The sequence below is a fragment of the Montipora capricornis genome, chromosome 3 (genome assembly GCF_036669925.1).
Source record: "Montipora capricornis isolate CH-2021 chromosome 3, ASM3666992v2, whole genome shotgun sequence".
Lineage (NCBI taxonomy): Eukaryota > Metazoa > Cnidaria > Anthozoa > Scleractinia > Acroporidae > Montipora > Montipora capricornis.
In genome coordinates this window covers 19,296,826-19,324,325 of record NC_090885.1, presented here as the reverse complement: position 1 = coordinate 19,324,325, position 27,500 = coordinate 19,296,826, and the positions used below count along the sequence as shown (strand labels likewise).

General features: G+C 40.9%; 2 protein-coding genes across 3 annotated transcripts in view; both read right to left on the bottom strand.

Moving 5' to 3' along the window:
- Nucleotides 1-5,913: 5,913 nt before the first annotated feature.
- Nucleotides 5,914-13,781, bottom strand: LOC138042512 (riboflavin-binding protein-like). Its single transcript, XM_068888421.1, has 3 exons — nucleotides 13,491-13,781; nucleotides 10,747-10,986; nucleotides 5,914-6,733 (listed from the first exon to the last, which is right to left on the bottom strand). The coding sequence occupies exons 1-3, from the start codon at nucleotides 13,749-13,751 to the stop codon at nucleotides 6,533-6,535; spliced, it is 702 nt and encodes a 233-aa protein (XP_068744522.1). The 5' UTR covers nucleotides 13,752-13,781; the 3' UTR covers nucleotides 5,914-6,532.
- Nucleotides 13,782-18,694: 4,913 nt separating this feature from the next.
- LOC138042511 (riboflavin-binding protein-like) overlaps nucleotides 18,695-27,500 on the bottom strand; it is a 21,388-nt gene continuing 12,582 nt past the window's right edge. Inside the window, exons 1-3 of one of the 2 annotated variants that reach the window (XM_068888420.1) lie at nucleotides 25,554-25,871; nucleotides 20,706-20,945; nucleotides 18,695-19,025 (exon numbers count right to left, since the gene is read on the bottom strand). In XM_068888420.1, the coding sequence (XP_068744521.1) occupies nucleotides 18,783-19,025; nucleotides 20,706-20,945; nucleotides 25,554-25,817 (747 nt within the window). In that variant the 5' untranslated portion in view covers nucleotides 25,818-25,871 and the 3' untranslated portion in view covers nucleotides 18,695-18,782. Of the gene's footprint in view, nucleotides 19,026-20,705; nucleotides 20,946-25,553; nucleotides 25,872-27,500 lie in introns of those variants that run through there. The other variant, XM_068888419.1, reaches the window with a different exon arrangement.

Here is a 27,500-nt window from a genome sequence, read left to right as displayed (position 1 = left end):
CACAAAACAAGAATATTATCCTTTTAATGTATGGTCCCGAGAGAAACAGTTAGTTTTGTCTTCCCGAGATGTTTCTCGAGACGAAGTCGAGGGAAACATCAGGACTCGAGGAAAAACAAGACTAACTAGTTTCCCGAGAGACCAGACATTAAGAGCATTGTTATATATTGAGACTTTTCCTTCAACAGTCGCTGCAAAACCTCCGGAGCGGGCAACAACTGCGGAATTCAAATTCGAGTGCTCCAAAGAAACTGTAATGTAACTTAAGGGAACAAATGCCGCTTATGTAACTTCAAGAACCAACGAAAGCACGTGTTCTGAGGTGTTATGTCATTAGACTATCTGACGTGACGCGACAGCCACTGTATTCAGTGGTTATTGAAAACACAGTTTTCCCATTTCTTTGACAATATTGTTTTGTAAACTTGCTTTGAGAGTTCTATAATATTTGTTTTCGAACCAACGTGTTCTATATTGAGTGAATGAGCTCAAGACTGAACCAGCGTAAGAGTCCTTATCGGCCGCTGAAAGTGCGTTTTTACATGACGTCACGGCGGCCATGTTGGTGTTCCAAAACAAAGAAATGGCGGAATGGTGTACCAAACTAATACTCCGGGAACTGAACCCTATTCAAACCTCATTGAATATTCATGATCCCTCACGATGCTTTATTAAGCACGTAATGATATGCATCGGTGTCAGTGTAGCTTGCAAGTCTCGGAGAAACAACGCCAAAGATGGCTGAGGGCCAGGCGCGTATTGCAACCAATTTCAACCAACGAGAGGTGGAAGAGATAGCTGGAAGGATTCAACCAAATACTGGCGGCCTACCGAATACTGATGTTTCTGTTGAGGCTCCTCCGAGAGCGAGTGGTTCAGGTCAAAATTTTTCTTCTGGTTCTCAACAATTCAGAGCAAGCAGTGCCGATAGGGAGTAGTTCGGTTGAGAGCACTTCGGCGGAGGTAAGGAGTTGGTTCTTTGCTTGGTTGGTGGCCAATTTCGTGTTTGTCATTAGTATTGTAGTTTTCTAAGCCGCAGTTTTTATTAGGAGCACATAGCTGGTAATTTATGCGCGATTACTTGGCATTCTGTTGGCCTTTTTCTCTGTTCGGTTGTTGGTTTCGGTTATTGTGACGGGGATAGTTTCCTTCTAAGTACTGGACGCGCCTGGCCCTCTTTATCCTTGTCTCTGGCACCATAATCCTAATGTTGTATTTATTTTATGCTAGATTTAACCTGACTGGCTTGCCGTGTTTAGATATCTGGGGAATTTATGTTGAGTGAGAGTAGCTCTCTCTCTTATCCTGGTGAATTTGGAAGAGGAGAGACGTGAGACTGTTGTGTCAACCAATAGGTGATTAAAAAAGAAGGGGGAAATTAAGTGAGACTGTTGTGTCCATTAAGGGGTGTGACTGTTGTGTCCACCAAGAGGTGGGACTGGTGTGTCCACCGAGTGTGTGACTGTTGTGTCCGCTAAGAAGTGAGACTTTTGTGTCCACCAAAAGATGAGTTTGTTGTGTCCCCCAAGTGATGAGATTGTTATGTCCACTGAGAGGTAAATTGTTCTGTTCACCAAGAGGTCAGACTCTCCTTTGAGCTGGGTGACTGTGCTATGTGTCATCCAAGAGGTGACATAGTCCTGGGTGCTTATAAGAAGTGTGACTGTTTGCACCTTAAGAATTGTGATGGTATTTTGTGTTTCATTAGGCGGTGACACTGTGCATGTGTCCACCAAAAGATGTGACGATTTTTGTCTACAAAGTGGTACGAATATTAATGAGTTTGTGTCTTTGAGCATATCTTACACTGTTAATGACAATCCGACACGGGGGTTGTAACGCAGGATGACTCTGAATTTCTATAAATTATTTTTCATCCCATAGATAAATGGCCATATGGTGCAGCTAAGGAAGGAATTGGAACAAACGAAACAATCTGCTGACAGTCAGATAGTTCAGACCGCTCTAGCAAGTGTTCAGGCATTGATAAAGAAACCTTCAGAGCTGTTTGATCAATATGCAGCTATGGCGGCTTTGGAACACGTCGTAAATGTTGCAAGGGATAAAGGGGATTCGGAGGCGGAAAAATGTTCGATTACTTTACGCAAGTGCCGTCCTCTGGTTGGCAGTAAAGCGCTTCACAGCGTACTTATAATGTTGGTAGCGACCAAGCAAGAGGCGGAGGTAGCTAAGGTTGTGGAGAAAGCGTTGAAATCTGCTAATCAGCTAAAAGAGGAGAGAGGCCAGAAAAGGACACAACCTTACAAGAGGGGAAGGTGTAGAAGACCCTTTAATTCAAAATGCTTTGCATGTGGGAGACCCGGACATTTTGCGAGATTTTGTCCGTTTGAGCAAGCGCCATTGGATTCGAAAAAGGACATTAAATGATGTATTTTGCGTACTTTTGAACATTTGGCGATCGATTATCTGTGCATTTATGAAACGGTTTAAGAATTAAGGATTATGGACTGGAATTTAGTTATTTGTTGTGTCTTGTTAATTGTAATAAAGGGCATTTAACAAAGTGTTTTTAAAGGTTTTTATTCTTCTGTGCGCTCTCCTACTTGCACAAACATACACACACGCACAAACACGTACTTCCATTGGTTTTGAGCGCATTTCGAAATCATTTTTTTCTTAACCCTTGAACGGTGGGATGACTCAGCAAGCGTTTTGTCTTATAGAGCATTCCCTTGTTGCCACGATTTTTCGGGTTGATGAGTCATTTCCTCTGGGCTTGGGTTTCCATCTAGGAGTACTAGTTCTCCTAGCCGAGTATAATAGTTTTTCGTTTGATGATTATAGCCTATGAGGCAAAACAAAGGTTTGTATGGCAATTTGACCCACTCTCGGCTTGTCGTAAGGCGGATCTTCATACTACCAAATGGGTACTCCTGGATGGAACCCCAAGCCTGGAGGAAAAGATGGATCCTGAGATGTTGCTCAATGAGGTTGACCGCATTCTTAGTGGAGATTTGCGCCAAGTGGCTGATATCTCTTTCCGTGACCCTTATACATTTAAAGCGGTAGAAATTCATAAAAATTTTGATACCTGGAAAGTAATTTTAGAAGGCTACAAGCAACAGAAGAGGGTCGTACAATGGATTAGTAAAGGAGTAAATGTTGTTAACTTCACGAGACCCTTTAAAGGAATGTTCAGGGGTGTTCAATATGATTGTGATATCCCCCCGGCAAGGGTCATGGGTAATCAAAGTTCATGCAACAAGTTTTCGGACTTCATTTCGCTCACTTTGGAAGACTGGGGCGGTTCGCGGTTCGCGTATGGGGGAAGATTGGTGAGGTTGACCCCCCCCCCCCCACCCCCTTCGATTGGTACTACCGCTGACTGTCGAGCCTTCTAAACCAAGTTAATTAAAATATAAGTGCTACACGGCCAACGTTTGTATAAACGTAACCTTTCCTTGTACTTCTAAACCAAGGCTGTGTATTGATGCCCCATTTTCTTAATCTGTGGATGAGAGGTTCCCCCTTCTCGTTAGACAAGCTTAGAGATGTGCCTCGTTATGTTTACCCTGATTCGTTAATGTCAAAGTCAGACGATAAATCGGGATATGACCACATGTTACTTACAGAAGAGTCTATGCAGTACTTTGGAATAAGGTGGGGGGATTGGTGGTTGGTTTGCGCAACGTTTCCCTTCGGTTATAAGAATTCTCCTTTCGTCTACTAAACTTTAGGTTTGTCGGCAACGCAATTCTTTAGGAACTTTGGAATTGCGTGCTCCCTTTGTATAGATGATCGTCTGCATGGGAAATCTTCACCAATGAGGGTATTGGTCCAGGCTGATAGCAGAGAGATTTACTGTTTACAGTAAACAGTTTGCGGAAGCTGCCCTCTACATTGTGTGCAAGCTATTAGTTCATCTGGGCTATTTTTTAGGTTTGGGAAAGTGTGTACTGAGACCTACTAATTGCATCACATATCTTGGAATGGTAGTGAATTCCTCCTTACAGGCATTTAATTCAGATTCCTGTCGGGGAAAAGGTTAGCTACGCTGCACTGAGAGAGGAGGTTTTAAGCGGGTCTGTGAATATCCCGGTTAAGACGTTGCAACGACTTATGGGAAATGCTATGTCTTTTTCATTAGCTTTCCCCGGCCGGCACAAAGTTTTTGATTCGGGAAATGGCTACAGCGGTTGGTTTGGCGTCTGGTACGGGGCTCGCGAAAATTACCCCGGCGCTTAAAGAAAAGATCCTTTTCTGGAGGTTCTTAGATCATTGGACTGGTCATGTTTCGTGGCGGTTGGAAAAACATGTTGCGATTGAAATCTCAATAGATGCGTCTCAATCACGTTGGGCTGGTGTGATTCACCGTCAACCTACAGATCTTGTGCTGGGTGATTTCTGGGAGGCTCCTTTAACCAAGGAGAAAATCAACATTAAAGAGTTTTGGGCGGTAGCTCGAGGCATCGCCTGCAGGGATAAGGGATTGTCGAGTTCATGTCCAGATGGATAATCAGGCAGTTTTACATACATGAATGGGCCGGGGCGGACGCGCACGTAGCATGAATCCGGGTGCAAAGAGGATTATTCAATTGACCCAGGAAAAGAATCTCCATTTAACCATGTCCTTTGTCACTTCAGCGAACAATCCAGCGGATGAATTTTCGAGAAATTTGTCAGCTTCGGACTCTATGCTGTCACTCCAAGTGTTGGAATAAGGTCCAAGACTTGTTTGGTGGTCCTTCTGGTCATAGCGTCGACTTAATGTCACTTGATTCTAATGTCCAGCGAGATCGTTTTGGCGAGCCGTTACTGCATTTCACACCATACCCCACACCTGGCTCTGTTGGTGTAGATGTTTTTAGTCAGAACTTGCAACATTGTGACGGGAAGGAGGTTAATGCATATGTTTTCCTTCCTTTTGGTTTGATACACCCTCTGCTAGGTTATCTTCAATCCCAGAGAGCAATTGTGACAATGGTGGTCCCTGGGAAATCCCCTCGTCCTCCTCGCTGGCCAACTATTGTATCCATGTCTTCGACAGGCGTTGTCCTTGCCAGAAATGGTGTCTTAGATGTTTTGCTCGCCCCTGCTAAGCGTGGATTTAAACCGACAAGATTGAATTTTGACTTATCGGTTTTCCGAATTGACAGATTCTAATATGTAGGGTTTCCTTTTCAGGCGTTACCAAGGGTCCCTAAACTTTTTGTGCCTTCAGTGGGGTGTCCCCAGTACGCCTACCCTAATGATGAAAGTTTCAGGTTCTGTCAATCTTGTGGTTACCGTAGGGCGCCGTTCAAGAAGTCACCCATTTCTTTAAAGGTGCCTGTTAATATTCAGGATATTAGGAAGAGAAAGTTGGAACTTACGTGCCGTCGGAGTGCTAATCCCTATGGCAAGCAAAAATCAGCACTGGAGAAGGAATTTTTAGAGAATCTTGACCCGCCGTTGGAATACTGTCGGCGACTCCGAGTGCAGTTGTTGACTTCCTTATATGGAAAGATAATTTTGGACAGACAAAGGTGCACCAACAACGTTGCCTTTTTTTTCTGGACAAAAGTGCAATACACAGTGTTCTTGTCCTAAGAGACTACGCTTATGGTACTATAGATTCTCTGATAGGAAAGCTCCGTTCTATATTCTGCTTGTACTGTCGCGGTTCGGATGAGCCCCATTCCGGGTTATGGAAACCCAGCAGCGTCGAAAGTGGTAAAAGATTATCTTTCGGGAGGAACAATTGCGGGCTAGAATTTCTTCTACTCAAGCCCAACCTTTTTTCACTGCTGATCTACTGGCTTTATCCGCTTACATTGCAAAGAGATTGATAGACAGGTATATTTCGTCAAAGGAGCTTTATACGTTTGCAAGAGATCAGGCCTACTTTAAAGACTTTATTTTTTGCGGGGGATAGAGCGGGAGATCTTGGGAGAATGAAAACTGAAGAAATGATTTATTTTCCACGTAAAGAGGGTTTATTGTTTACTTGTTTTTTTTTTTCACAAAAACAAAACTGTCTATAAAGTGCACAATTGATTAAACGATCAATTTGACATATAATTCATGTGAAACAACTTTCATGTGTCACGCAGGAGAGTTTGATTTCCCATGAGTCAGCAGACATGTCTCACACTGAAAACGTTTTTAATATTATTGGAAAGCACGTTGATATGTAATTGTTGTTCGAGATACAGTGTGCAAAGTTTTTAAGCTTTGCTTCTCTCACGAGCTCCTTTTCAAAGCGTCGGCCACAAAGGCTTCGTGCGATCATAGTTAATGGTGCCTTTTCATTTAACTTTTGGACTCGGCTAGTGATGTTGTTATTATTGTTATTATTTATTACAATGCTTGTTTGTTTGTTTTTTTTTTTCTGTGAAAGAACAACGGTACCATTTATGGTTTAAATTAGCCACTTTAAATCTCGTCCCACTAACAGAACTACATTGTTTTAACCCGTCTACGTGAGCTAGAAATCCCTTTTTATTTCATCTTGTATCAGCCGAGTACGTAACTGAATGCGAAATATTGAATTTAAAGTTTACCACTGAGTATCTAGACTGGCATGTAAACCTTAGCACATACCCAGAAAAAAACTAGCTATGACAAGAATTGAAATGCGATAACCGAATTTAGACAAACTGGAAGCTGAGGAAACACGGTCGTTTGGGTTTGAGTCGCCGGAAAATTTCATTACCATACAATTCTTGCTGGTTTCATAATGGAAGGATTTTGCCCACATCGTGTTGCACAACCCCTTTCCGTCTTTGTACACCTGAAAGACAGAGTCAAATTCAAGTACAAGTTAAACATTCTGTAAACAATTGCGGGGTTTTTAAGTTTCGTTTGGTCGCTTTGCTCGTCAACTAACGCATGAAACTTGAAGGTAATGATAATTATTAAAACAAGTTGATGAAAATAACTTCCCACTTGTTGTGTTGGACCAATCCTAACGCCATTCTCGTCCCCAGAGTCCGCTTTTCTTTTGGTCAGCGCCAAGAACACTACCGGAGCTTCTGCGCATTATACCACTAGTTTCCACTACATCTGCCCCCCTCCCCCCCCCCCCCTCCCCCTCCCCCAACAAAGATAATACGGATGGCGGTTGAGGTGTTTTCCAATTAATAGAGACTTTTAGATCCACGTTTGCGGCTAACCTCAAACTGCTGGAAGTCACATGACTAGCGCTTGCCGTCACGTTCGAGGGTAAGTTTTGACGTTTTCAACGGCGGAAGGTAGGTTTTCACGTAAGTAAGTTACCTCAGCTCTTTATGGCATGGAAGTTACATTATCCCACGTATGAACGGGGCAGATATAAAAAGAAACTTTTTATCTTTCATTCCATGTGAATTAAACAAACTGAAACATCAACGCTGAGAATCGAGGAAATTCAATATGGCGGCCTCCGCAGCTTTGCACTTGTTTACTTAAATCTAAATGCACGCACTATCACAACTTCTAACGTCAAACCGCAAATCTCAAACCTCAGTTTGCGGTTAGCCGTAAACGTGCATCTAAAGGTCTCTAATGTGTGCTGCACATTGTGATGCCTTCATATTATTTTACATGTAATTCGGTAGGTAAATGAAAGTGAAAGATGCAAGGAAAGGATGGGCAACAACAACAATCGGCCATTTATTTTCAATTTCCATCAACGTTTATTTGATGCGCTATCAATTGAAAGGCAATTTATATAATTATGGAAAATGCCTTGAAAATATGATAGTAAAACAGGAACAGGAACATTAACTAGAAAGAAACTTTTCGCCGTCATCTTTTTTATCCACGTGGTTCTTTCCGCGGTACCTTGAAATACCATCAAATAGGAACAAATGGTCAGGACGAATATGGTTGAAGATTGTTTGAAAATGCTACAATACTAGTCATATTTAGTTGGAACACTTAGCGAATGGTCAGAATCATCGTGTTACAAGATCCTAGCTTATACCACATCCCCCTTCCCTCATTCAGGAAGGGGGAAACGGCGATGGGTGTTCCAACAAATGTGACGAGTATTGTAGCCTACCAAAAATATTAAGATGCTGGTTAACTTTTGACAAGGAGTTGAGATTTCGGTTGATTCTACAGGGGCATAAACGTAACGTAAGAACCGTGCGTGTCTGGTCTTCTCGAGACAGAGGTGAGAGATGATTTCATGCGGAGTGGAACGCCTAAATTGCTCTGTTGTAAACATGGCGGTTCACAGCACCAGTGAAGTCGTCTCTCTGGCCTTTCTGTGGACGAATTCCAGGACCTACCGATACAATTTGAGCAAGTTTTGAAAGCTAAAAACTTCAATCGATGCTGTATTTTGCCGGTAGGACTGGGTAGCTCCACACTCATAAGAAAATCTATGAAATGAGAATCGGGGGTCTACCCTTGTCATGGAACGGCCGAATTACCCAGAATTCCTTTTGGGCATGAAGGAGGCAAGCGGAGACTGGTCCTCATCAAATGAGGAAAAAGTAGCGAGAAGAAGATTTCTAGGCGGCTACTAAGGTGTAGCCAAGGTGCGTGCTGTTAACGTAGACTTTTTATCATAGGAAATTCGGCCTGGCCTTTAGTAATTTCTTGCCAAAGAAACGGTATAATGTAAATAAGAGAGTAATGAGATTTATATTTGCGATTACCTGTCCTCTTACGTACCACTTAAGTCAAACTCTACATCTCTATGCAATAAGCGCATTCAAAATTTCCTCATATTATTGTATAGAAGTGGTTAAAGAAAAAAAGGCTTGTCCTGCATATATGAAAAATACGTTTTCTCTCCCGTTCTCTTCTTATGAATGATCTTTGTGGAAATTACATTCTGTCCCTCAATAAACCTAGAACAACCACTTACGGTCTTAGTTCTTTTTCTTACGTATTAACTAAGTACGTTACGAAATGCGCTACCTGATTTTTCCCGTACCACTGAGTTTATTGGTTTTAAACTAATCCAGGGCCGGATTTTGTACAGCGGCTTTTCGTTTTGATTAATATATCTTTAAATATTATTTAATATTTAGTTATGTATCTGTATATATTATGTATGTTAGCTGTAATGCCTCGAAGATATTATTCTGAAATTCGAGATGAAATAAAGTTTTATGCATGCATGTATGTTACCTTCGGCAGGGCACATGCGTGCACTTTGTAATCTGCGACTCCAGTGCTTACCATATGACAGATAAAATGACTTTTCTCTTGAATATATAAGCCATCGAAATCGTACGTTAAATTGTAATGACAAGGGCGGTTTGGAGCTGTGAGTAGGCGTGGGATTTGTCTCATATGGTTTAGGGGCCGACATATCCCTCCCTCAATGCCGTACCGGGAGGCGAGGTCGGTAGCAGAAAGCAGCGAAGGGCCAACTGCGTCCAAAAGCGATCGCACGGGCCGAAATCCTGGGATGACTCGTTTGGTACGACGCTCCAGCGCTACGTCTGGAGGTACTGCATATTTTTCTCGTCTCGTCTTCAAACATTCCGTCAGCGCATGCGTGCGTAAATGTTCAGGCTCTCCGATACCTACAATACTAAACATATTTAGTTGGAACACTTGGCGAATGGTCAGAATCATCGTGTTACAAGATTGTAGCTTATACCACATCCCCCTTCCCCCAATTCAATGTTGTGTGAGAATTTTTCGGGCGACTACTAGTAGTTGTGGAAATCAACATTGGAGGATGGGGGAAGCGGGGATGGGTGTTCCAACAAATGTGACGAGTATTATTGTAGCTGATACTGAGCCTATACTTCTGCTTTGTGAGGTTGCGTCTCTGTCTCTGATTTGTGTCTGACAAATCGTCACCCCTGTTGGTGCCTGAAAATTTTCTGACCCAGGCAATATGATTTTCTATCAGATACTATAATCTTTGATTTTCAAAGTAAAGGGAATCGCTGTAAATATTCGAAAATTACTAACCTTCAATCGAACCACACTTCGTTGTGACTAAGTTCTGCCTCGTGATTCAAGTTACCCAGAACATCTCGCGAACGAGGTGAACAATACTGATACCACATTGCGCGCCCGGTTGAGCAATACCGATATCTTCTTGCGCGCTCGGTTGGGAAAATTGAGATTGCTTTCCCCTATACAATATCTACAAATTTACATCTTTTTACTTTCTACGTGGGGGCTTCTAGGTTGCTTCTGCGGGGACAATTACCGCGACTGCGCGTATTTTTGGCTGTGGCCAGAGTCTGTGCTATTGGCGCAGATAAAAAGAAACAGATTCTGGCTACAGCCAAAAATACGCGCAGTCGCGATAATGTTATGATGTTGTAACCGTTGATGATCGTTATTGCTTCAAATTTCTGAGAATGCGCAGAAGAACCGGAAGTCCGTGATTCACAGACGTCCTGCTTTGTCTGTGGCCAGAGTCTGTGCTCTTGACGCTGATCAAAAGAAAAGCGGATTCTGGGGACGAGAATAGTCGGACCCATGTAACGCAAGTCGTCGCACGTGACGAGAATTATGAGACCCCTGACAAACTACTGAGTAAAAACTTGTCACTCAACTTGAAAACAGGCCGGATTTTAAAAAGACGTTTAAGTTGGAAATGGTATCAGGGTACCATTCCTTAAGAATTTCAACCTATCATTCTGCACTATTTGAAATTAGCAAAATGTGATAACTCTACAATCAACACATTGCACCAATTCGTATTTACTCCTAATTTCGACTTGCTGTTCATGAATTGCGCTGTTGCTGTACTTTCTCCGGTTAATTCAAAGATACTGTGTTTTGGTTTGTTATAATTGGAGCACTACATCAAAAAAGCATGCCACATAAAATCCTTTTTACCTCGGAAAACTTGCGACAGCGAGAACTGGTTGGACAGCTGTAGACATTCGAAGAAAAATTAAATCCGCTCAGCCAATCTTGAGCACAGGTCATGTCGTCCTTGCAAGCTTCAAACCACCTATCACAGTAACTGGAGCATATTGGAACACGATTCACAGCACCCTGACCAGTATGCCATTTGATCAGGTTAGGTTCACATTGCCAAAAACACTCTTCATCTTTGATGAACTGTTCACAAGCCTTTTGATTAGAAAATCAAAAGATGCTGGTTTACAAAGATAGACGAGGCATTAAGCTGCAAATACATACTTTCATCACGGGTAGAAATTTAGAAATGAACTGTGCTATGCCGGGAGGCTACTGCGCTTTTAATAATTTTGCAGAATCTCACCCTCAAGTGGCGGCAACTGCCAAACTGCGTATTGGCTTTCATGAATCAAATTTCCAAAACTAAGACAGAAAGATAGACCTTAATGTTACCGTCCCAAATTTACACACAAAAGTAGCCTGTTAACTGAGGACGCAGATACACCTTTTCAGTTAAGGGCCGAATTAAAAGTTCCCCTTTGCCGTGTAACCTGATATTCTCTCAAAAACACATGATGCAAGGGCATTCTCGTTACAAGAGCCTCGGATCGACCCAAGGGCTCTGGGAAACTCTATGTAGGAGAACATGCGCCGTATAGGGTTCTTACAGCCAAAAATTGTCTTTTTGAACCTTACGGCGCCTGTTCACTCCTCGTGATAACGTGAATGCACCAATTAGAGACGCTCTTGATTGTTCTTCACGAAAACCAATGAGAAGACACTTTGTTTCAGGGTTACCCAGAGCTCTTCTCTCTCTTAGTCGAGAGAAGAGCTCTGGGGTAGAGATTAGATGCAAGGGAGTATCGTTGATTACGGGCATGCGCACAGTGGGTTCACCATGATAATCTACGATGGTTCCATATTAGACTGCTATAAAATTCTAAAATACGGACAGTAGGTGTTTGATCATGGTGGCGACGGTGGTGTACCAGTACAGTCGAAACAGAAATTAAAGCAAACGCAAGTTCACTTTGTACAGCAATGTGGCCACTGTTTTTTGGAAAGGTAACGTACTGCAAGTTTCTTAGTCTTGAAACCACTGATGTTGCTCGGTTTAAGGTCAATGCTTTATTTAGATGTCCTTGATTCGGATTATGTAACCGCAGATATAGGATGAAATGACCAAATGAATAGTAAGAAACAGGGATTGTAAAATCTGACCCAGGAAGTAACTGAAACGGTGTATTGCTAATGATAAGTAAATAAATGTGTAGAAAACTCTTTTGGTGACAAAATCAGAATTCGGTAATGTTGAAAATATTTACAATCCCCAACAATGCAGCTAACCATGTTTACAAGTTCCTATTTTGCAACAATTTCTTCGAAAGTTTACTAACATTTTCAAAAAACTGAAACTGACAGCCTAAACTGAAAATCCAGCAAAAATATGATAATAACTTGAGGCCTTTTTCTTCAATCCACAGTCATGTTCAAGATTGGTTCTTTCTAAAACTAAAAACAACTACCTCTTCAGGACAGAATACTTTTGCGAGCCTTTCATATGGAAACACGCCGATCATTTACATCGGAAATCTTCGGATGTCTTCGGGAATCTTCAGAAATCTTCCGAAAACGTCGGGAATCGTTTACGTTTATGTTTACGTTTACTTTGACGTTAACGTTAACGTTTACGTTTACGTTTAACTATATAAAGTCAATGTTATTTATATTATATAAAGTCAATGTAAATAACACAAGAAATATAGGTAAGTCAAAGTCAAACTACATATCAAATATACAAGCAATTATAATATTACAGTACTTAATCTAAAAATATAAATTCAAAATGATTCTAAATAAATAAATAAAGTAAGAATTGTTAATAACTTCTAATTGTCGAAACACATGAATATAACTTGGTAATGAGTTTCAATATCTTATTGCTCTTGGATAAAAACTATAGTAAATACTTGTAAACGCTTCAAGAGCCCCTAATGTTTATATTCAGTTGTTCTTTAACAACACTTGCTGGTTGGGAATTGAATCTTCAAACCCCCAACAGTGATTTGTGTCTGACATAAGCTTCTTTCAGTTTTAAATCAATTGAGTTGCTGGCAGAATCCAGAATACTAAAGCACGAAGGGGAGTATTTGAAGCTTTTTATATAAATAAGATCAAACCGGAACTTAACAAACAATTGCAGCATTATAACACTTTTCTCACGTTTTAGTTTACACCTTGATGTTTGGTGTCACGCTGTAATTAGTACCCGCTTTTGTATTACGTTATGTTGTAATAATTTTTTCATCTACCCGTAGACTTTATAACTGTTCACACTTAGGAACTCATTAAACTGATGATGGCATAAGCATGCCGAAACATGTCTTTCAAAAAAGTGTTACGTTGTCACGTGAAACATTAAATTAAAAGATGCAAAAAACTTCGACATATCGAGACAACATCATAATTTACTTGTGAAACTATAAACAAAGTTTGCACACAATTCTTAAGAACAGCAGCGACCCTGGCAACGCTACATCATTCTATATTCACAGTGCAAACGAAATCTCTTCAATAAACTTCAGTTTTCTAATGATCTCCTGTTTCAATATCAAAATTTTAATACATTCCGAGACTTCCAAACTATTAATGTTATCGTATCAAACATTTCAGTGGCCTAACCGAAATCAGCTGCGAAATTAAAACATGCAACTCACCCGCGACAATATATTGCAATGATTCCACGAGAAGTTATATAAGACTTCGACTTTGTTCCTTTGCAGCTCTCGAGTGAATTCGTCAGTACAACAAGATTTTTCTTTCCAAGACAAGCATTCTACATACCCCTGACCTCCTGGAGAGGGCTTATCTTTATGAAAAGGGCCCTTAATGCACTCAGTAACTTCATGTTCATGGCAAAATACGCCAATACACGCGAGAAGGAAAAAAATTACGAGGATCACAGCACCACGCGCCATTATACTAAAAATGTGATCCAAAAGGTCGAAGGCTTGGGTTTTGTCATGCTTGACCACGAGATAGAGAGCCTCGGTCTGAGTTGTCAGCTCGAGGTTACACTGAATCCGAAGCCGGCCGCCGGCCTACCGTATTATATATTAATGGCATACAGGCCCCACCAAATAATGACCAATTAGATTAATATTAAGGTAAACTGCCATCAGGCGTACTTTTCCTTTGACATGGTGTCTCAAGAAAAGCACGCTTGATCGCAGGTTAATATTAAAGCTAATGACAATGCTTCTGATTGATCTATAAACCTATGTAGTCACGCTAGTCGAGGGATTGCCCGTGCTAAACGAAAAACCACAATACAACCAAGGTTTCCTGAGCCGGCGCTAAACGGTCTAAACGCAAAATAGCACGTTCTAAAAATATATAAAATCTGATGGCAAGCTAATTCCGGAACATCAGGAGTCAATGGAAAGGACAACAAGAGAAACAGGAATGGCGGACGTATCGATCGATCTAATATGCAATACAATACAATACAATACAATACAACAACTTTTATTTCAACACGATGGTGATTTAAAAAGCGTTGCCGCTTATGGGGTCGTGTATCTAAACTAAAATTGTGATGGTATTTTGTGTTTCATTAGGCGGTGACAAGAAGGTTGTGGAGAAAGCGTTGAAATCTGCTAATCAGCTAAAGGAGGAGAGAGGGCAGAGAAGGACACGCCCTTACCAGAGGGGAAGGGAAGGTGTGGAAGACCCTTTAATTCAAAATGCTTTGCATGTGGGAGACCCGGACATTTTGCGAGATTTTGTCCGTTTGAGCAAGCGCCATTGGATTCGAAAAAGGACATTAAAATGTACTTTTGAACATTTGGCGATCGATTATCTGTGCATTTATGAAACGGTTTAAGAACTAAAGGATTACGGACCGGAATTTAGTTATTTGTTGTGTCTTGTTAATTGTAATAAAGGGCATTTAACAAAGTGCTTTTAAAGGTTTTTATTCTTCTGTGCGCTCTCCTACTTACACAAACATACACACACGTACTTCCATTGGTTTTGAGCGCATTTCGAAATCATTTTTTCTTAACCCTTGAACGGTGGGATGACTCAGCAAGCGTTTTGTCTTATAGGGCATTCCCCTGTAGCCACGATTTTTCGGGTTGATGAGTCATTTCCTCCGGGCCTGGGTTTCCATCTAGGAGTACTAGTTCTCCTAGCCGAGTATAATAGTTTTACTTTTGATGATTGTAGCTTTTGAGGAAAAAACAAAGGGTTTGTATGGCAATTTGACCCACTCTCGGCTTGTCGAAAGGCGGATCTTCGTACAACAAAATGGGTACTCCTGGATGGAACCCCAAGCCTGGAGGAAAAGATGGATCCTGAGATGTTGCTCCATGAGGTTCACCGCACTCTTAGTGGAGATTTGCGCCAAGTGGCTGGTATCTCTTTCCGTGACCCTGATGCAATTAAAGCGGGAGAAATTCATAAAAATTGATACCTGGAAAGTAATTTTAGCGGGCTACGAGCAACAGGAGAGGGTCTTACGATGGATTAGTAAAGGAGTAAATGTTGTTAACTTTATGAGACCCTTTAAAGGAATGTTCAGGGGTGTTCAATATGATTGTGATATCCCCATGGCAAGGCGGGTCATGGGTAATCAAAGTTCATGCAACAAGTTTTCGGACTTCATTTCGCTCACTTTGGAAGAGCGCCTATTGACTGGGGCGGTTCGCGTATGGGGGAAGGTTGGTGAGGTTCAACCCCCCCCCCCCCCCCCTCCTCCGATTGGTACTACCGCTGACTGCCGAGCCTTCTAAACCAAGGCTGTGTATTGATGCCAGATCCCTTAATCTGTGGATGAGAGATTCCCCCTTCTCGTTAGACAAGCTTAGAGATGTGCCTCGTTATGTTTATCCTGATTCGTTAATGCGAACAGCGAACAATCCAGCGGATGAGTTTTCGAGAAATTTGTCAGCTTCGGACTCTATGCTGTCACCCCAAGTGTTGGAATAAGGTCCAAGACTTGTTTGGTGGTCCTTCTGGTCATAACCTCGACTTAATGTCACCTGATTCTAATGTCCAGCGAGATCGTTTTGGCGAGCCGTTACCGCATTTCACACCATACCCCACACCTGGCTCTGTTGGTGTAGATGTTTTTAGTCAGAACTTGCAACATCGTGACGGGAAGGAGGTTAATGCATATGTTTTCCTTCCTTTTGGTTTGATACACCCTCTGCTAGGTTATCTTCAATCCCAGAGAGCAATTGTGACAATGGTGGTCCCTGGGAAATCCCCTTGTCCTCCTTGCTGGCCAACTATTGTATCCATGTCTTCGAAAGGCGTTGTCCTTGCCAGAAATGGTGTCTTAGATGTTTTGCTCGCCCCTGCGAAGCGTGGATTTAACCCGACAAGATTGAATTTTGACTTATCGGTTTTGCGAATTGACAGATTCTAATATGTAGGGCTTCCTTTTCAGGCGTTACCAAGGGTTCTAAACTTTTTGTGCCTTCAGTTGGGTGTCTCCAGTACGCCTACCCTAATGATGAAAGTTCCAGGTTCTGTCAATCTTGTGGTTACCGTAGGGCGCCGTTCCAGAAGTCACCCATTTCTTTAAAGGTACCTGTTAATATTCAGGATATTAGGAAGAGAAAGTTGGAACTTACGTGCCGTCGGAGTGCTACTACCTATGGCAAGCAAGTGACGTTTCGTCGCCGTAGCCGTCATGGTTTCTTAACTCCCTACTGTCTAACGCCAGTTGAGAGCCCCATAGGAGCGAAAGGGGTCATCTTCGCCACTCAAAACTATGTCCCCTTTACCCTTTTCCCTTTTAGAAGTGACACTTATAGGTTTTACACTGTCTACCGCTACACGATTTTACTAGTCAATAGAGACTCGCCAGCAGCGCAAGCGCGGTTGAATTTCTATGTGGGAAAACTTCCGCATGTGTTCAGGCATCGGAAAATAACTTTGCATGGGCTGCGTAATGGGTGCGCTATCTCTTTAGCGTTGGTTGGCGCAGATATTCAGACGGTAATGGATCACATAGGATGGAAGACCCCCTCTATGGCCCGTCACTACAGAAAGTTGAACCAAGTTCTGGGTTCGGGGGGCGCGGGTGATTTGTTATCTTTGTTGCCAATAAATATTACAGATAGTTATAGAAGGCAAAATGACTTACTAGGATTCACTCGAGCCTTTTGTTGAATATCACATAGTCTTCTTTTTCTATAGTAACGTTTGAATAAAATGAACAGAGCCTTACTCTTTTGTCTTAGTTGTTTGGGGTTGGAGTTGGAGGTTTGGGGATAATATTTATTAGGATTGGGAGAGTTTTTTGTGTAGGGTATATTGAAGAGCTTCCTTAGCCGGACGAGACAGGGAGGACTTCCCATACCTTAATGCTAATGAGGCAGCAAGGTGGATAATGAACTATTCAAACCTCATTGAATATTCATGATCCCTCACGATGCTTTATTAAGCACGTTATGATATGCATCGATGTCAGAGTAGCTTGTAAGTCTCGGAAAACAACTCGCCCATCCTCCCTCCCTGGTAGCAATGCGTAGTATTACTTGATTCTCGACAGCCCACCTCAGTTGGTTCACAATGTACGATGTTTACCTTTTCGTTCTTTCTTTCAATTTTTGCTCTTGGGCATAGCAATCAATTGTTGCGGTTGCTCTCTAGGGGCCATTAGTTTTTTCCTCTCCTTCACGTTGCCTCTCTTGCACTCCGTTCTTCTCTCGGTCATTGACTCGACAGGGAGGACTTCCCATACCTTATGCAAAGGCTTTCTTTTGTTTCAGTAATCCAATATGGCTGCTGGTCACGTGAGTGAAAACGCTCTACAGAGCAGTTTGTTTTTCGCTTTGTGACCATTGAGTCTGAACAATTCAATTCACTGTCTATAAAGTGCACAATTAATTAAAGGGACAGTTTCAGGGTTTTGCGCATGTCCAAGCTTTAGCGATAGCAGTTGTAATTTTACGGTTTCTTACTGAACCAGATGATGTTAATTAAACACAGAGAGTATTAAAGCAAATACACTGAATGACTATGGCCCAAATTTGGTGCAAGACACCGCGGGTTTACACAGAATACATCGAATTTAGTTTTGATTTCGATTCTATTGTACGGGTCGAAAACTTATTCTTCGCACGAGTTGTCATAACGCACGAGTAATCTATTCGCATGCAGTAGGTTCATAACACAAAGGAAATGATTACAAAAGAAATTCCAATGAGTAATCCATTACTATGAGATTGTTTCCGTTTCCTGCATCAATGCTTTTGATTATTTCAATAACAATGGAATTAAATGGGCTGATGTGACAGTTTGCCCATGCGCAGAGACGTGAAACTCTCCCTTTAAACGATCAATTTGACATATACATGTAATTCATGTGAAACAACTTTCAGGTGTCATGCAGGAGAGTTTGATTTCCCATGAGTCAGCAGACATGTCTCACACTGAAAACGTTTTCAATATTATTGGAAAGCACGTTGACATTTACATTACTGTTAGAGATACAGTGTGCAAAGTTTTTTCTAACATGTCTATTGATATTGTTACCTTAGATAAGTCAGAGTTGCAGTACTTTGGAATAAAAAATTACAACTACTGTTGGGTTCCAAAAATGGCTCTCTGATACAAATATGCAAACTGCATGTCATAGGCTTTTGAGTGCATCCTTTCACCAGCTCCTTTTCAAAGCGTCGGCCACAAAGGCTTTGTGCGATCATAGTTCATGGTGCCTTTTCATTTAGCTTTTGAACTCGGCTAATGATGTTGTTATTGTTGTTATTATTTATTACATTGTTTGTTTGTTTGTTTTTTTTCTGTGGAAGAACAACGGTACCTTTTATGGTTTAAATTAGCCACTTTAATTCTCGTCCCACTAAGAGAACTACAATGTTTTAACCCGTCTACGTGAGCTACAATATTGTGGAAATACGTTTTTATTTCATCTTGTATCAGCCGAGTACGTAACTGAATGTGAAATATTGAATTTACAATTTACCATTGAGTATCTAGACTGGCATGAAAACCTTAGCACATGCCCAGTAAAAACTAGGTATGACAAGAAGTGAAATGCGATAACCGAATTTAGACAAATTAGAAGCTGAGGTTACAGACGAATTGGAAGCTGAGGTTACACGGTCGTTTGGGTTTGAGTCGCCGGAAAATTTCATTACCATACAATTCTTGCTGGTTTCATAATGGAAGGATTTTGCCCACATCGTGTTGCACAACCCCTTTCCGTCTTTGTACACCTGAAAGACAGAGTCAAATTCAAGTACAAGTTAAACATTCTGTAAACAATTGCGGGGTTTTTAAGTTTCGTTTGGTCGTTTTGCTCGTCAACTAACGCATAAAACTTGAAGGTAATGATAATTTTTAAAACAAGTAGATGAAAACAACTTCCCACTTGTTGACTTGGACCACGCCTAACGCCATTCTCGTCCCCAGAGTCCGCTTTTCTTTTGGTCAGCGCCAAGAACACTTCCGGAGCTTCTGCGCATTATACCACTAGTTTCCACTACATCTGCCCCCCCCCCCCCCCTCCCTCCTCTCCCAACAAAGATAATACAGATGGCAGTTGAGGTGTTTTCCAATTAATGTGTGCTGCACATTGTGATGCCTTCATATTATTTTACATGTAATTAGGTAGGTAAATGAAAGTGAAAGATGCAAGGAAAGGATGGGCAATTTATATAATTATGGAAAATGCCTTGAAAATATGATAGTAAAACAGGAACAGGAACATTAACTAGAAAGAAACATTTCGCCGTCATCTTTTTTATCCACGTGGTTCTTTCCACGGTACCTTGAAATACCATCAAATAGGAACAAATAGTCAGGAAGAATATGATCGAAGATTGTTTGAAAATGCTAGCTGATACCGAGACTATACTTTTGCTTTGTGAGGTTGCGTCTCGCAATTTGTGGGCCGAGAAAGTCTGTCACCAGTTCTGTTACCTTTGTCTCTGATTTGTGTCTGACAAATCGTCGCCCCTGTTGGTACCTGAAAAATCTATTTCTGACCCAGGCAATATGATTTTCTATCAGATACTATAATCTTTGATTTTCAAAGTAAAAGGAATCGCTGTAAATATTCGAAAATTCCTCACCTTCAATCGCACCACACTTTGTTGTGACTTTCTGCCTCGTGATTCAAGTTACCCAGAACACCTCGCGAACGAGGTGAACAATACTGATACCACATTGCGCGCCCGGTTGAGCAATACCGACACCTTCTTGCGCGCTCGGTTGGGCAAATTGAGATTGCTTTCCCCTACACAATATCTACAAATTTACATTTTTTCACTTTCTACGTGGGGGCTTCTAGGTTGCTTCTGCGGGGACAATTACCGCGACTGCGGCTGAGTCTGTGCTATTGGCGCAGATAAAAAGAAACAGATTCTGGCTACAGCCAAAAATACGCGCAGTCGCGATAATGTTATGATGTTATAACTGTTGACGACCGTTATTGCTTCAAATTTCTGAGAATGCGCATAAGAACCGGAAGTCCGTGATTCACAGACGTCCTGATTTGTCTGTAGCCAGAGTCCGAGCTCTTGGCGCTGATCAAAAGAAAAGCGGATTCTGGAGACGAGAATGGCCTAACCCATGTAACGCATGTCGTCGCGCGTGACGAGAATTATGAGACCCCTGACAAACTACTGAGTAAAAATTTGTCACTCAACTTGAAAACAGGCCAGATTTTAAAAAGACGTTTAAGCATTTCAACCTATCATTCTGCACTATCTGAAATTAGCAAAATGTGTAACTCTACAATCAACACATTGCACCAATTCGTATTTACTCCTAATTTCAATTGCTGTTCATGAATTGCGCTGTTGCTGTATTTTCTCCGGTGAATTCAAAGATACTGTGTTTTGGTTTGTTAGAGCAATACATCAAAAAAGCATGCCACATAAAATCCTTTTTACCTCGGAAAACGTGCGACAGCGAGAACTGGTTGGACAGCTGTAGACATTCGAAGAATAATTAAATCCGTTTATCCAATCTTGAGCACAGGTCATGTCGTCCTTACAAGCTTCAAACCATTTATCACAGTAACTGGAGCATATTGGAACACGATTCAAAGCACCCTGACCAGTATGCCACTTGATCAAGTTAGGTTCACATTGCCAAAAACACTCTTCATCTTTGATGAACTGTTCACAATCCTTTTGACAAGAAAAGCAAAAGACGCTGGTTTACAAAGACAGACGAGGTACTGTGCTTCAAAGCCCTTTTTTATTATAGGTAGTAATTAAGGGATGAAACTAGGCCCGGTGTCTACTGTGCTTTCCATAATTTTGCGGAATGTCACCCTCATAGATTCCTAAGTCAAAATATATACCTTGATTATGTGGCAAGCAATTCTCAGGCTAAATGCTAAATGTGGAGCACTCTGAATGGCTAGTTTTGGGCCGGGATTTTACAGTACGGATCATTACCATGCAAACGCTCCGTTTCCGTATTTTTCTCTCTCCCGAGAAATTTAACTCATTAACTAAGGAACCGGACAAACTTTTTCAGTTAGGCTCCGCCATTTCCCTTAACATGTAACCTGAGTTCCGAAACATTAAAGGTTATGATGATAGCGAAATGGCCAAAATTTATCAATTCATTAATGTTTTCTCCAAAAAGATCACCCTGAGCAGACATTGAAGTAACCGCATTTATTTTCATCGCGGTGAAATAGCATAAGCTGCGTTTTTAAAGATCAGAGGAAAACTTGATTCTTGGGAGACGGGGAATTTTAACATAAAAGCTCGAAAATCTTACGTAATCAATGATCAATGCTTGTTTAGCCGCCTCAGGGGCATCGAAATTAAATTTCCGGGTAACCATGTCCTAACCGAACAGTCAATTCATAACACTGAGTGCCCCTGCCGGGCAGTTTGAAGACGTCACTGGCATTGAAAGTGACATTCCGTATACTGAATCAGGGAAAGCGCAGTGAACCCACCATGATCTACGGTCATTTGATCTTCTGTGTTGTTCCATTGACTGCTATACGTGGATACGCCGTTGTTAATATTACCCCTTCCTCCCACCCTTGAACTTGGTGGTGTCGAACTGTTATGATTGTCGTAGATACCCACAGTGTGAAGTAAAAATGGAAGTAAAGTCAAAACCTGCTCTCTTGGGAGTACGTGATGATTAAAGATTGGAGACTAGCAAACAAGCTCCTTAAACCGAATCACTAAAAGGGTGCTCTTTCATGTATTATACCATCGTCTTATATTGTACTAATCGCATAAACAAGGGCATTTTAACGGACGAAAAGAAGTTGATTCTAAAGACAGATTCTAACTAAGTGTGAGGAGTCGGCACGGGAAATCATCATACGTTTAAATTGTAGATTTTCTGAAGCGTCAAATTTCCGCCCGTAGTAGGAATTCTCACGTCCCAACTTGTACCTCTCTCCCATCCGCTTTACCACGTGACCTTTTGATTTCAACCACATTTGTTCTACACTTGAAACCAAAGCTTTGAAGATGAAAGATCCCCTCTCAAATGATCAAAGTTATTTAATTGATTTAAAGCGGAATTATCTGCTCATAGCCACATAGCTTTCAGCTTTAGGAACTTCGAAGCCATTTTTTGTCACCAGCAAAGCCAGAGTAAAGATAAACAAAATTGACGCTGACCGTGTTAACGAGTCTAGCTTGCGAGCAGGTTCTTCGCTTTCCCCGCGATGACATCCTGCTTACAACTTAATTAAAGTTTTGTTAATTTGAGTCTATTCTTCTACGAAAAGGTACCAATTATAATGATCACCCTGGTTAGCGCCAATCAAGCTCCAAGCGACCCGAGCAAGCACGCTATTGGGTTGGCGTATCTTGCTTGCCTCCCATTATCTTTACCACTTCTGTCACTAGTTAAAGGGAGACTGTCACGAGAAGCGCATGCGCTAGCGTCTTGTGAAAACTTGAAAAAGTGTTAGGTTAACCTTTTTCAAGTTGAATCGACAAATTCAAAATGATGTCCACTGGGAAGGACCACGGTGGACAAAGGAGATACTCCAGCGAATATACGTGGCTCACGCGTGAATCCATGATGGCGGCTAGAATTTTCCGTGGGCTCGGGAGCAAACAAACTCGAGCATGCGCAGCTCATGACAGTGCCCCTTTAAGCCGAACGTTTTGTCTACACTGGCTAGCAGCTCTTTACAAAAACCCTCTAATTTTATTGGGTCTCTATGGATGGTTTGCAATCAATCTCTAAACTCGAGACACAGATAACAGCTGGTAATAGTTGCCACTACAGCTTCCCTCGCTGTTAAATATAGTTGCACGCAGAATCATCAATGTGCTCGGGGCCCAGGCCGGTAGAAGAATGGCTGTCTACAAAATGGACAGCTTTAGCATAAAGCAATTGATGTTGAAGCAGGAAGAGAACAAATCAGTACTGAATATGAAAAACTTAGGCGTTGCATAGTTTGGTGTCGTTGGAAATGTAAGAAGTGGAGAGTTTGATCATGGCGGACACGGTAGTGTATAAGTAAAAGCAGAAACTAAAGGAAACGCACTTGCCGTGGGTCAATTTTTACAGCAACGTGGCCACCGTTTTTTTGAAAATGTAAAATAGTGCAAGGGGCGAATTTTGTTAGTCTTGATTACGTACCGTAATGAATAACCACTGATGTTGCACGGCTTAACGTCAAAGCTATATTTACATGTACTTGATCTGGATTACATAATGGCAGATATAGGATTAAATGACCAAACGAATAGTAAGAAACAGGAATTATTAAAACCTAACCTTGTGAAAGAACTGACACGGTGCATTATTAGTCAGATATTTTCATCGAGTGAAAATTTTGGTGCAGAAAACTCTCCTGGTCACAAAGTTAGTTATTTGGAACCACTTTCGTTTGCCTTGTTGCATTCGTCTTTAGGAGAACGAAATTTCTAATCTTAGATATCCTGTGCATAGCGTGAGCTATATTCGTTCATCGTCTTTGTTCAGCGCCATCTTGAGTTACGTCATACGTGCATTGATACTTCATATACGCAAATGACGATCGCGTACCTTGTGATTGTTTGTATGAGTCAATGTTTGCACCAACACGCTAATGTTCGGCAAGGCTCAGGGCTCACCTCCCCTGAGGAATACTCAAACATTCAAATAAATTATGAGAAGAAATGATATCTGATGTTGTTTGTATAGGTAATCGCATGATTTCGAGTGCAATTTATTTGGAATAAGAAAGCACGAGTAAATTTAATCTTCGAAAAAATTTACAAGTGCCTATTTATTCCAAATGAATACACATGAGCACGTGCGCATACAAAACGTAAGAGATTTCGCTCAAATTAAACCCGATAGCGAAATAAATGCTTCTTTTCTCTCAAACGAACACGGTGACCCCCGATTTTTTTTTTTCAGGTATTTGCGAAGAACAGTCTAATAAAGAACATATTTGAAGAAGAAAAAAAGTTTGATAGTAGAACATGAATTTTTTTTGGAAAACAGTTCCGTACTGGGTGTATTTTACCCCAGGCGAGGACTTCAAGCTAACCACGGAACTGTCCCAAAAAGTGCACTTTTTCCACAACCAGGAAATCAAAGTCGGCGTAAATGAAGCATTACTGCTTATGTAAATAAAAGAAGCTTTATTTTCAAAATAAAATTTTGTGTCTTTGAATTAACCAAGACTTAATTCTGTATGAAGGTGATTCGAATTTTTCACGCGAAATCAGTAAAAATACTCCATTTTAAGAGCCTGTTGACGCGTAAACAAGCACCTCGACCCCATTTTTTTATTGAATTGTTTTAATGTTCATATCATGAATGTAAATTATGCCAAGTTTCCAAAAAAGTTTGATAGTAGAACAATTTCAAGGGAATTACCTTAAGCCTAGTTTTCATATGTCGGGAAAATCCCAGACGATCCGGGAATTCGCAGTTCCCGACCGTCCCAGATTTTACCGAGTATCGGAAAATCGCCGGATTCTCCCGATAGTGACTTTCGCGGAAAGTGGAAAGTGCGCAAAAAACTGAAAACTTGCAATTTAGAGGATCGCCGACGTCTCCGAACAGTGAACACAAGCTTTGCATGTGACCTTTTTGCATGTATATCATCAATGAATAATCACATGATTTTTCTCGTGAAAATCAAAGGACAGTACATATTTGGAACGGAAAATTAATAACGTTCGGAATAAATAATTTTACGGTTTCCGTTAAAGAGTAACGAATACGGAAAAATGAATATCGAACAAAATTTCAAAGATGACTAATGAATATCTCGGAAAAAATGGAAGGAATAATGAATAACTGAGATCAAATTACATGTATTCCGCGCTTCCACAGCAAGCAAGCTTGCATTGACCAGCTGGAAACTAGGGGTTGAACTTGGTCAACAAAATTGCACAGTTCTTATGTGTTTGTGGGAGTGTCTGCTGCTATAGATAATTCAGACATATCTCGTCCACCTTGACACTCACTTCAAGAACTCGAAGTCGTATTAATACTTTTACTGCATTGTCGCGTGAAACCGCATAGAACTGCAGCATTTTGCCACTTGACAACACCATTAAACTGTAAACAAAATACGCGTGGACACAATTCTTAAGAACAGTAGCGACCCTCGCAACGCTACATCATTCCATATTCACATTGCAAACAACTGAAACCCATTCAATTAACTTCTATTTTTTAATAATCTTCTATTTCAATAGACTTTCATTCCCAGACCTCAGACCTATTGTGACTTACTACCTGTCGTATCACAAGCCCAAGACGAGCAGTGGCCTTCAAACCTAAAACATGCAACTCACCCGCGACAAGTTATTGCAATGATTCCACGAGAAGTTATATAAAACTTCAACTTTGTTCCGTTCCAGCTCTCGAGTGAATTCGGCAGTACAACAAGAGTTTTGTTTCCAAGACAAGCATTCTACATACCCTTGACCTTCTGGAGAGGGTTTATCTTTATGTAGAGGGCCTTCAATGCACTCGGTGACTTCATGTTCATTGCAAAATACGCCAATACATACGAGAAGGAATAAATATAATTCGAGGATCAAAGCACCATGCGCCATTCTATTAGTAAATACAATTGATGGGTTCGGTCAGTTTGAGTTTAATTTGGACAGGCTTCTGCAAGTACCGGAGCAGAAATTACGTAAAACAAAAGAAACAAAGACAGAAAACAAAACAACTCCAAATAAATACTAATCCCAACACAGGTACCCCAAGCTCGATATACGAGCAGCTCTTTATATGATGACCTTTGCATTGTTACGTGACTCGAGCGATTTGCATATTTGTAAGGATTTGTATGGGGAAAATAACGATTGTTTCTGTGACCTATGAAAATGTAGCGATTTAAATAAAAATCGTCTTACCTTACTTTAGTTGAATGTTTTTTCCCTCCTGTGTGGTCTTTGAGCCGATTTACGGCCATTTCTGTTAGTTTTAAAGGAACCGGTTTGCTCCCTCTATATCGTTATTTTCCCCATACAAATCCTTATAAATATGCAAATCGCTCGAGTCACGTAACAATGCAAAGGTCATCATATAAAGAGCTGCTCATATATCGAGCTTGGGGTACCTGTGATCCCAAGTGACCAAAAATACAATGCTTTCCGGTACCTGCAGAAAGACCTTTTCTTTTTACATCAATCAAAAAATAACACACATGTTAAATATACTCAGATCTCTGATAGATTTGTCGGATGAGAGAACAAAATGGGACTGGCTAAAATTTAATATCAAAACGAGCTCAATTAATTATTCAAAACAACTATCAAAAGCTCGACAAAGAAGTTACAGAGCAATCCGTCTGAAACAACAAGATTAGAAACAGAAAAACTTCAAAAAGATTTAGAAGCTTTCTATGATGAAAAAGTAGAGGGTATTATCGTTCGATCCAGGGAAAGATGGCATGAGCACGGTGAAAAAAATAGTAAATATTTCTTAAATTTAGAAAAGCGTAATAATGTTAAGAAGCATATTCGGAAACTTTATGTCAGCGGCTCCATCTCCGCCGACCCCTTTGAAATTTTGAATGCTGAGAAGCTTTTTTACAGCAAGCTTATACCAAAGAAAGAGCGGTAAACCGACCTAGTGGTGAAACGAATTCTTTTCTCACAAATCCGAATATACTATGACTTTCTGAGGAATTGAGTACAGCTTGTGAAGGAGAAATAACTTTTCAGGAATGTGAGAACATATTAGGTTCCTTTAAAGCGGGCAAAACGCCCGGAAATGATGGAATTCCAATAGAATTTTATAAGACATTTTGGCCATTGTTAGGTAAGTTTATGGTTGCTTCATTTAATGAAGCTTTTGATAAAAAGGAAATGTCGCCTTCACAAAAACAAGCCATTATTACACTTGTTGAAAAGAAAGGAAAAGACAGAATTTATTTAGAAAATTGGAGACCAATATCACTCATTAATGTAGACGCTAAAATTGCTTCTAAGGTAATTGCGACAAGGATTATTAAAGTTATCCCAGAGATAATTCATTATAATCAAACAGGTTTTGTCAAAAGGCAGGTTTATTGGCGAAGCTGGAAGATCGATTATAGATATCATGGATTATACAAAAAGCCAAAACATTCCTGGATTGTTACTTTTCATTGATTTTGAAAAGGCCTTGGACAGCTTGGATTGGGATTTTATGATAGAGCGGTTTTCAAATGAGTGTCGTAAAACCAAAACCAAAGTAATTACTTTGGCCAATCAAAAAGGACGGAGACAATCCAGTAAACCAATCAA

Coding starts and splice junctions, on each gene's coding strand:
- LOC138042512 (XM_068888421.1), bottom strand. CDS start 13,751: ATGGCGCGTGGTGCTGTGATCCTCGTAATTTTTTTCCTTCTCGCGTGT. Junction 10,987..13,490: donor ATTGCAATATATTGTCGCGG/GTGAGTTGCATG, acceptor TCTAATCAAAAG/GCTTGTGAACAGTTCATCAA. Junction 6,734..10,746: donor GCTGTCGCAAGTTTTCCGAG/GTAAAAAGGATT, acceptor TCTGTCTTTCAG/GTGTACAAAGACGGAAAGGG.